Source organism: Anopheles coluzzii, chromosome X (genome assembly GCF_943734685.1).
Source record: "Anopheles coluzzii chromosome X, AcolN3, whole genome shotgun sequence".
Taxonomy (NCBI): Eukaryota; Metazoa; Arthropoda; class Insecta; order Diptera; family Culicidae; genus Anopheles; species Anopheles coluzzii.
Window position 1 is genome coordinate 25,219,390 of NC_064669.1, and position 10,825 is coordinate 25,230,214.

A 10,825-nucleotide genomic window follows, 5' to 3' on the forward strand; every position below is an offset into this window, starting at 1 on the left:
CCTGCAATTTTACGTAACTTTCAATCCACCTCGTTGTAGGAGTTGAGAGACGTATAGCAGGAATTAAATATCCAAGCATTGCGGAAAGGTCAGAAAATAGGAGACGGGAGGAAACTGTATTACCTAACGGGCAGCGCATAAAAATTTGAAATAAGGCGAAAGACGGAGAGAGAGAGACCAAACAAAAGGAAAGAGACCGAGAGACAAGCGAGCGAAAACAAAAAATGCGGCATGCGGAATCTGACAGCGAGGAATGAGTTCAGTCTTGTGATAAATTGCGTAGAGGAAGGATCGGCAAGTGCAAGCGAGTAAAAAATAAAATTGTAAAAATGAGCGAAAATCACGACACTCGATTTTTCTCACTTTCCTTCATTATCGCGTGAGAATGTACATTCTCCCACTACTCACTCTTCACTTCTCACTCATTGTTTCGCCTCACTGACAGAAGATCGGATTTTCTATTCAATCCAAGGATAATGTATTTAGAAGGTTGATTTTTATCGCTTTTGCTGGGCGACATTGTGGGGGACATCTGTCACTCTCTGCATACAAATTTCATTACCCCGCACCACCCCTCTCCGATTTTTATACTGGAGCCCCTGGAAGAGAAATGTCAAGTCGAGAAATGTCATTTTGCTCTGAACAACTTCACCTTGTCATTTATAACACCTTGATTCAATCCGATACAAAATCCGATCCTGTCAAAAATTTGACATTTTTGGCCAATTTTTAGGGGGTCCCATTGTCATTTGGGTACTTGGGACAGCATCTCACTATAGCGAGCCCGATGACAGCTTGACGTTTCCATACTGAGACGCTGCCTTTGTCTGTCTCCCCCATACTGAGCGAGCATTGTCTTTCTCATCGCCATGGTGAGCTGCAGACGTTTGCATAGTGAGCATTCTGGCTAGCGCTAAATTTTCTCATGAGACGATCTGGCGCGCTTCAACGATTCGATGAGATGCCTTACCACATGATAGTGAGGTCGGATTTAGGATCGGCTGCCTATCTTGCTCATGTGAGTTGAACTGCGTGCTGCATGGTGAGCTGTGGGGTTGTGTGGTATATGTGGATACCCGATGGAGGTGAGACAATGAGCCGCGGTAGATTAAGGCGGCGCTCAGGGACCAATCGAACGAGACAAACAAACACGACTCTGTTCGATAGGTGCTCTGTCAGCTGTTCGATGTCTTATAGACCTGTCATGATGCACTGCAATACGCCTATCTTATCAACTCGAAAATGAAGCATTTTCATAGTTTAAATGAACATCCATCTGCAGGGGGAAGATTCAACAAGTAATATACTAGTTATTCATATCAAAAATAACATAAAAATCATTCAAATTTATTATTGAAAAATGTAAACAAACGTCCATGCCAAAACACATACAGTGCATATACATGCATTGTGTACACGTAATAGTTTTATACGTTTCAAACCTGTATATTTGATGTTATAATTGATTGTGAAGCATTGCAAATATTAATGATAGCTATTCTAAATATTTTGTACGCAATTTTAAGAAGAAAAAGAGACAAACTACGTAAAAAAACTTGAAAATGTCCCGCATTGAATTCTATCTACTGTAGCTGTGAAGCGTTTGACAGCCAAGGTACTCACAGCACAGGTGGGTATCGAACATCACAGACAGAATCAACTGACATGTTCGACTCGAGGTTTGTCTTGTTTGTTTGTTTGTGTCTGACAGTGCACCTCCAAATGATTATATGGGTTTGTTCGTGTCTTATGTCGTGTTCGATTGCTGCTAGAGCGCCGCCTAAAGTGCCAAAACACTTGTTGTTCACGAGACTGCATGTGTCGCTCTGCGAATCAATTTACGTTTATCTCGAAATTTTCTATAACGTTTTAAAGTTTTAGGAGTGATAAAGTTATAAAAATTGCCGAACGAATTTACGTTACACCAAAGCAAAAAAAAATTTTTGCACATCGAAAATTCGTTCAACAAAACCAAACTGCTTTGAACATTAAAAGATCCGTAGAAGTGTTGTTTTTTATTTATTTGCCATTTCAGACCGAAGATTTAGTCGTCGAAAATGTTCCCGAAAAAGTTAAAGCGAAGTGGAGAGCTTTATAAAAAAAAGCCTCGAAACTGGAAGAGCAGTTTGAAAAAGAGTGGGCATTGCAAAATGATCCTGCCAGACCCAGCAGCCAGCCAGCAGCTCAGCAATCTGCCCAGGGTATTTGCTTGACTTATTATGGTTTTACTTGATTGAAATCAATTAAAAAATCAACTAACATCTCTTCTTCTTGTATAATTGTAGATGTTGCAATGAATGAACCCTGTGAAGGTCCTGTGGCATCAATGGAAGAGGAGTATTTGGACGAAAACAATAATGATGACGAACGTGCTAGCGATAAAGGATTCATCCACACCGAAGATACTGATGGCAAAGAGTATTTAGAGGAAGAGTATTTGGAGGGAGAGTTTTTGGAGGCAGAGTTTTTGGAGGAGGCGAGCCTGGAAACTGATCCAGAAAGCGCGAAGCTACGAGACTCTTTGCGAACTTGGTTGATTCGCAATAAAGTTGCTCGTAGCGGAAGCAATAGTTTACTTGCAATACTGCGAAAAGCGTCTTCTCTTTCTGCTTTTTCATCTCTTCCTCAGGATCTTAGGACATTACTGAAAGCTCTGGTGAACGTCAGCCAGCAGATAACTAAGGTTCCAGGTGGAGGTGAAATGTGGTACCAAGGCGTTGAATGTTGTTTTCAGCATTATTTCCGGTAAACTATTTATTGTTTAAGCAATCGTGTAATACCTTTCTAACGTTAGTATTTTCTTTCATTTTTATTCAGTGATGTGGACGTACTAGAGGATGTGTTTGAGCTGAATCTTTCAGTGGACGGAATACCAATATATAACCGCAGCGCAATACAGATGTGGCCTATACTGATGCAGTTGCACAATATGCCGAATGTTCCTGTTATGGTGGTTGGAATATTTTGCGGCACTTCTAAACCAAACGATGTTGAGCCTTTCCTGAGACCTTTGGTGGGGGAACTAAATAGGCTACATGATCACAAAATGAACCTAAACGGCAAAAATAACTGTTTCGGTTATAGTCATAATTGCTGACTCGCCTGCACGCGCATTAATTAAACTTGAGTAATTGGAATCGCTCTTTTATTTTAATTTTAATAATGTGTATGAATTTCGTTGTACAATTTTATTGCAGAAGTTTGCTACTACAACGGAGTACATGGGTGTTTGAAATGTAAATGCTGTGGTACCTCCCTAAAAACAGCAAAAAAAAGTTATTTTCGAGGATACAATAGCTCCACGAAGAACAGATAAGGAATTTAGAGAAGAAAAACCCAGTTCTACAGGCTATTGAAGAGCTAAAACTCCTCTTACAGATCTAAAAAAGTTCGACATGATAAAAGGTATAGCTACGAGCGATTTATTACATTTCATACAATTGGGTATTGTTTTCAAGCTTCTGCTAGGCTGGGTCGAAGGAGCTCTTTCCCCTTTTAAAAAATGGTGCAAGGAAGACATAGATGAAATATCAGAAGAGCTTATAAGTAGACTGTTGCCCATAGAAATTCATAGCAAGTTTAAGTCTCTTAATTATCTTCACTTTTGGAAAGGTACAGAATTCGGTAGTTTTTTACATTACGCAGGTATAGTTGTTTTGCAAGATAGAATAGGTAGAATAGCATACGAACATTTTAAATTATTATATTGCGCTATAACTATATTATCATCATGGGCATTTAAGGACCAGTGGGAGTATGCCGGTACATTGTTGAGGAAATTTGTTGAGGATTATAGTGTTGTGTACGATCGCATACATCTAGTGAGTAATGTTTATCTCTTGCTTCATGTATACGAAGAGGTTAACAATTTAGGCCCTCTGATTACTTTGTCGACACATTCCTGTGAAAATATGTAACAAATAATCAAACATATTCACGTAAAATCTGGCTACCGAAGTTTGCATCAAGCGATAGGAAAAATTATATTGTTGCGAGACATAGACACTGCAGCTCAAAGAGTGCGTACAAACGGCGTCCACGGGCCTGCCCACGCCCGAATGCAGAGCCGATTGCATACGATTGTATCTTCACCATTAACATGAGAGGAACAGGGCTTATACCACGAACGTACCCGAAAGGTATGCATGCTTCACCCGTCAGGATCTAAAGGCAAGGACAAGGCAAAAGAGACACAGAAAACATTCCTCACGGCTACACATGTCCTCTAGACGCGTTGTTTATGCGTCTCGCTCGGTATCACAGCGGCATACGGCAGGTAAGCAGTACAAATGCTGCTACCTGATACGCAAACATGTTTAACGAACCCATCTATTCGGGATGGCTCGGTAAAGGTCGGGTTTAGCCGACGGAGTAGCCGGAACGTGAAGGCGCAGACTTTTTCATGATTTTGTATGACTTCGGCTGTTTTGGACCGTACATGTAGGCGCAGCCAAAGAAACCAGGAAAGTATGACGTATCCTACTGTTGTTTACCAACAGCGGTTCTAGTTTGACAGATGCGTTGTGGTGAAGTGAGAGAGAGGGACAGGTAGCACAGGCGAAACAAACACGGGCGAAATAGAGAGAGTAGGAATGGTTCATCCCGAAGGAGCTTCGCGTGCAACGGATGAACCTGCGCAAATTAAGTGGAATGACCGCAATCGGGTTTGCGTGAAGTTTTAAAACGGGCACGAAGACGAAAATCGACCTCTTTCTACCATCGCGCCAAGAGAAGAAAGTTCAGTTAATTTTTAATACAGTTTAATGAAATTAAGTGAATTAAGAAAACTGATGTTTCAACTTTAAATTCGCGAAAGAAAGAGCTTTGTTGTTGGACGCAACAATTTAAAAATTCACTACTTACGTTTCACGAGTCCTGGTAAGACGCGAACCCGCAGCGCCTTAGCGAAACCGCAATATCAGTGAAGTGAAGCAAGAAGGAAACCTCACGGCTTGGAAAATGGAGGATAAGCAGTGTGGTGTGTGCAATGGTGCAAGTACGGAAAATGCAGTGGAGTGCGATCGATGCGAAGGAATGTTTCATCTTGCGTGCGTGAACGAAGATGAAACCGTGTACAGTAGGGATTGGACATGCCATCTGTGCACTCCTGAAACACCGCCCCCCGCTTCATCTACCCTTCATCGTGCGACGCCCGTAGTAGCGACCCAACCAGCCCCGGTAGCAGTGGATACGAACATAGTGAATCTGGAACCATCCACCAGAGCAAGATCGACGGAAGTGATCACGCCCGTATCGAATCCTCCGAATGATCCATCAAAAGCAAGACCCACTCAAACTGCTGATTCTCCCTTGGACAATCTTAGCAGAACCTTCCAACGTTTCTTGGAAGAAGCACGCGAGCCACGCAGGCAAGAGCCTGACGTGATACAACGGCTCGAATCCGTGCTAAACACCTTTGTTCAACGGATGAATCAAGAACAAAATCCGCAAGGATCACGCCGGGACAATCTCGGATCTACGGCGTCATGTTCGAGTGATACAACCTTGAACATTAATCAGAGTCAGATACTAGCTAGACATTCCGTCAACGCCCAGCTACCGACGTTCGCCGGTAACCCAGAGGAGTGGTCCGTGTTCGAAAACGCATTTTATGAGACGACGGAACTATGCGGTTTCTCTGACGGAGAAAATATTATAAGGCTGCAACAAGCATTAAAAGGAGAAGCGTTTAAAACAGTCCAGGGGAGACTCAGGAAAGCAGCTAACCTCAAAGAAGTCATGCAAGAGCTCAAATCATCGTTCGGACGTCCAGAAGTAGTTGTGAAAACGTTGTTGAGCCAGATTCGACGACAGGTACCCCCGAGAGCAGAAAAGTTGGAGACGCTTGTGCAGTTCGCCGTATCCGTGGACGAAATGTGTGCTGCTGTGAGAAACAACGGGGTCGAGGAGCGTTATGATGGACTCGTGTTGGATGAGCTCGTTGGTCGTCTCCCTCCGATGATTAAGCTGATGTGGGGCATACACAGTCTTACGTTGTCAAAGGTCAACCTGGCTGCATTCTGAAAGTGGATGCAAACCATTAAGCATGCAGCCCAAGCGGTAACGAGCCCTGCAAATCTTATCGAACCACGATGCAGTAAGTATTTGCACATGCATACTACTAATCCCTCCTCGCAGAACTCCACAGAAGCCGTTTGTGCATGCGATAACGGCTGCGCTCGCTTATACGAATGTGACGGATACTGGCAGAAAAGCGTAGCAGATCGCTGGGACATCATTAAGCGGAACTACTTGTGTAAATGTTGTTTGAAAAAACATCGTGCGCCCTGTAAAGAGACGAGAGTATGCGGCAAAGACGGATGTACTGTAAAACACCACCCGTCGCTACACAATTCGGCAGGTAAGGGAAGACACGAAGCAAATTTCTCTCACTCTACAGCCACCGACGAGAACATACTATTGCGATACGTGCCAGTTGAGCTGCAGGCTGTAGGAAAGACGATCAGAACAGTTGCTTTTCTCGACGAAGGAGCGTCAGTATCGCTAATCGAACATTCGCTAGTTGACGAGCTGGAACTTGAAGGGACAAACCGACCTCTTTGTTTGAAATGGACTGGAGGACAACATTGCACTGAACGAGATTCAAAACAGGTGAGCGTAAATATAGTAGGAATATCCAGTGGTGCTCAGACCTTTGAAGCCTCTAATGTACGAACGGTGAAAAGTCTTGGGTTGCCCTCGCAACGCGTTAAAATGGATCGTTTACGAACAAAATATCAGCATTTAGCATCCATTCCATTAGCACCATATGCTTCTGTACCTCCACGCATTCTCATAGGAATGAATAACTATCATCTCACTGTTCCATTAAAGACGATAGAAGGAAAAACAAATGAACCCGTCGCAACAAAGACGAGGCTAGGATGGGTAGTTTCGGGTTGCGATTCGTCGTCAACGTCTAACAACAGCAACATTTTGGCATTTCATCGAGCACATATTTGTGATTGTGCAGAAATAGAAACCAAAATTGATCAGGCTCTAAAAGGTAGTTTTGCGCTCGAAGAACCCACATGTAAAGGTGGCATAAACACTCTTTCAAATGATGAGGAACGGGCGAGTGTATTGCTGCGTAAACACACCTCACTACAAGGTGAGAGGTATGTCACTGGATTGTTGTGGCGCTATGATGACGTAAAACTGCCAAACAATCGAGCAATGGCTCTCAAACGCTTGGAATGTTTAGAACGCCGCATGGCAAAAGATGAGCACCTTCGAGAAATGATGGACCGAGTGCTGAAAGACCATGTTGAAAAGGGATATATTAGAAAATTATCAAATGAAGAGCATAAATTTAAGCATCCTAGAAAGTGGTATCTACCAATCTTTCCTGTATTTAACCCCAATAAACCAAATAAGGTTAGAGTAGTATGGGATGCAGCTGCAACAGTGAATGGAATTTCGCTTAATTCCATGTTATTGACTGGGCCAGACCTTCTTTCACCACTGCCGACTGTACTAAGTCGGTTTAGAGAATATCGTGTTGCTATTGCCGCTGACATTCAAGAAATGTACCATCAGGTCATGATTAAAGAAGAGGATCTGATTAGCCAAAGATTCCTATGGCGAACGGACCGGTCGCAAGTTGAGCCCGATGAATATGTGATGCTGAGGATGACCTTTGGGTCAGCCTGTTCACCAACTTCCGCCCAATTTGTAAAGAATGTAAACGCGGACCGTTTCGCGGCCCGCTATCCTCTAGCCGTCGAATGTATTAAGCGTCATCACTACGTCGACGATATGCTTGCCAGTATAGAGAGTGTGACCGAGGCCACGAAGCTAGCACAAGATGTGAAATTTATTCACTCACAAGGAGGATTCAAGCTTCACAATTGGATGTCGAATTATGGCCAAGTATTAGATGGCGTTGGTAGTAGCAACAGCCGGGAGAAGGATATGAACCTCGATCCAACAGCTTGTACCCAGAAGGTCTTGGGAATGTGGTGCAACGCAAACGAAGATACGTTCCAATTCAAAGTGCCGTTAAAGGATGTAGATGTTCTACAAGGGATCGTGATACCAACCAAACGGCAAGTACTGAGCACGCTTATGACAATCTACGATCCGTTAGGCTTGATAGCAGGCTTTTTACTGTTCCTCAAAGTATTATTGCAAGAAGTTTGGCGTTCTGGAATTGGGTGGGACGATCAAATACCCAATTCTCTGCAAGACAAATGGAAGGAGTGGTTAACTTCCCCCATCTGCAATCTATCAAGATTCCGCGATGTTACCGCACGTCCATCAGCTTAGAGAACTGCACGACACAGCTTCATATTTTTGTAGACGCCGGGAGAGACGGTTTCGCAGCCGTGGCGTACTTCCGATTCGAATCCGAAGATCAACGGGAAGTTGTGTTGATCGGCGCAAAAACTCGAGTAGCTCCGTTAAAATATACATCGATTCCCCGATTAGAGCTGCAAGCTGCAGTATTGGGAGTTAGACTGATGACAGGTATTCATCAATCACACCGGATAAAGATCCATAGACGCTTCTTGTGAACCGATTCAAAAGACGTTTTGTGTTGGCTCAACTCGGATCATCGAAATTATAGCGTGTACGTAGCTCATCGAGTAGGCGAAATATTAGAAAATGGCAGTGGGTGCCGACTAAAAACAACGTAGCCGACGAAGGTACAAAATGGTCCAACCTTAACCGACACTGCACGACCGGAATGTGGTTTAAAGGACCAGCGTTCCTACAGCAACCGGAAAACGAGTGGCAAGTGCAAAGCTTCAGAACTTCAACTACTGAGGAAGAGTTACGCCAGACGGTTTCATATCATCGTGAATTATCCCCAGTAATTATCTTTGACAGATTTTCTGATTGGAAACGCCTGCATCGAGCCATCGCCTACATGTGGAGGTACATCAATAATTCTCGTCTGCCAAAAATGTCTCGATATTTTGGACCCCTTTCGCATCTTGAGCTACAACAAGCTGAGCAATCGATCATCAAGGAAGCGCAACGATTAGAGTTTCCAGAAGAATATCAGCTGCTTCTGCATGACAAATCAGGTACAAAGGGATCTAAAATGATTAACAAGAAAAGTTCTCTTTATAGACGTAGTGCATACATGGACGATGACGGTATCTTACGAGTACGAGGAAGAATCGATGCTTGTCGTTACGCAAGCCATGACATGAAGAGGCCAATTATTCTTCCCAAAAAATCCTGGCTCACCGATCTGATTGTAACGGAGTACCACTGGAAATATAAACATCAAAATCATCAAACCGTAATGAAGTGCAGCAAAAGTTCGATATTCCTGGCCTACGAAGCGCGTGCCACAGAGTGTGAAACAATTGCTTTAGATGTAGCCTTCGTAAAGCTTACCCTAAACCTCCAGTGATGAATGAGTTGCCGTTAGCTCGAGTGTCGCCGTACGCCAGACCGTTCTCCTACACAGGGATAGATTACTTCGGACCTTTTTTGGTCGCTGTTGGACGGAGACAGGAAAAGCGCTGAGGTGTGCTGTTCACGTGTCTAACAATACGGGCCATACACATAGAGGTGGCTCACAGCTTGAACACCAGCGCTTGCATCATCGCTATTCGCAATTTTATCGCACATAGAGGGACTCCGATTGAAATCAGAACTGATCGTGGGACTAATTTCGTTGGCGCTGATCGTGAGTTGAAAGATGCGGCGAAGCAGATAAACACCGAGGAGCTGATAGATGAAATGTACCTCCCCGATACGACGTGGATATTCAACCCCCCCGGAGCACCACATTTCGGTGGTGCATGGGAGAGATTAATCCAATCAGTTAAACGCACCCTCTCCGGCATGCAATTTACCAAAACACCGACAGATACCGTTTTCGCCAATTGGTTAATTGAAGTAGAAAACATTATCAACTCTCGCCCACTAACACATGTATCGGTTGATAGTGAGGAAGAAGCCGTGTTAACGCCAAACCATTTTCTCTTGGGTTCATCTTCTGGAATAAAACCATTAACATCTCTTGATGATTCTTCCGCAGCCCTCAGGAACAACTGGAAGACGTCACAACTGTACGCAGATCAATTTTGGAAAAAATGGTTAGCTTCTTATCTGCCTACGCTCACCCGTCGCAGCAAATGGTTTGAGACACAGCCGCCATTGCAATTAGGAGACCTCGTGCTGATTGTCGATGACGCCCTACCAAGAGGATGCTGGCCTAAGGGAAGAATCGTACAGCTCGTACGTTCGAAGGACGGAACAACTCGGCGTGTGCACGTACAGCTTGCGAACAAAAAGATTATAGAGCGACCGGTAGTAAAAATCGCTGTAATAAACGTAGAACCGCACGAAAGAGTTTAACGCAGTCAAACACCGGGGCCAGTGTTGTTTACCAACAGCGGTTCTAGTTTGACAGATGCGTTGTGGTGAAGTGAGAGAGAGGAACAGGTAGCACAGGCGAAACAAACACGGGCGAAATAGAGAGAGTAGGAATGGTTCATCCCGAAGGAGCTTCGCGTGCAACGGATGAACCTGCGCAAATTAAGTGGAATGACCGCAATCGGGTTTGCGTGAAGTTTTAAAACGGGCACGAAGACGAAAATCGACCTCTTTCTACCATCGCGCCAAGAGAAGAAAGTTCAGTGAATTTTTAATACAGTTTAATGGAATTAAGTGAATTAAGAAAACTGATGTTTTAACTTTAAATTCGTGAAAGAAAGAGCTTTGTTGCTGGACGCAACACCTACACTTAAAGTAAAAAAGGATGAGACAATTTTGCAAGTTAGGCAAGGATTTTTTTTAAGGAAATATTTTAAGGATTCTTGGTTTTTAACAAAAAAAATATCACAGTTAAGTACGAAAAAGC

At 43.6% G+C, this 10,825-nt stretch overlaps 1 protein-coding gene across 3 annotated transcripts; it reads left to right on the forward strand.

The window, feature by feature from the left end:
* Positions 1–1,798: 1,798 nt before the first annotated feature.
* Positions 1,799–10,622, forward strand: LOC120959205 (uncharacterized). Of its 3 annotated transcripts, XM_049606615.1 has the most exons (4): positions 1,799–2,201; positions 2,286–2,745; positions 2,818–3,127; positions 3,198–10,622. In XM_049606615.1, the coding sequence occupies exon 4, from the start codon at positions 6,031–6,033 to the stop codon at positions 8,266–8,268; it is 2,238 nt and encodes a 745-aa protein (XP_049462572.1). In that variant the 5' UTR covers positions 1,799–2,201; positions 2,286–2,745; positions 2,818–3,127; positions 3,198–6,030; the 3' UTR covers positions 8,269–10,622. The 3 variants fall into 2 exon arrangements, with proteins under 3 accessions (XP_049462572.1, XP_040238389.2, XP_049462573.1); XM_040382455.2 differs by having other exon boundaries at positions 2,818–10,622.
* Positions 10,623–10,825: the final 203 nt, after the last annotated feature.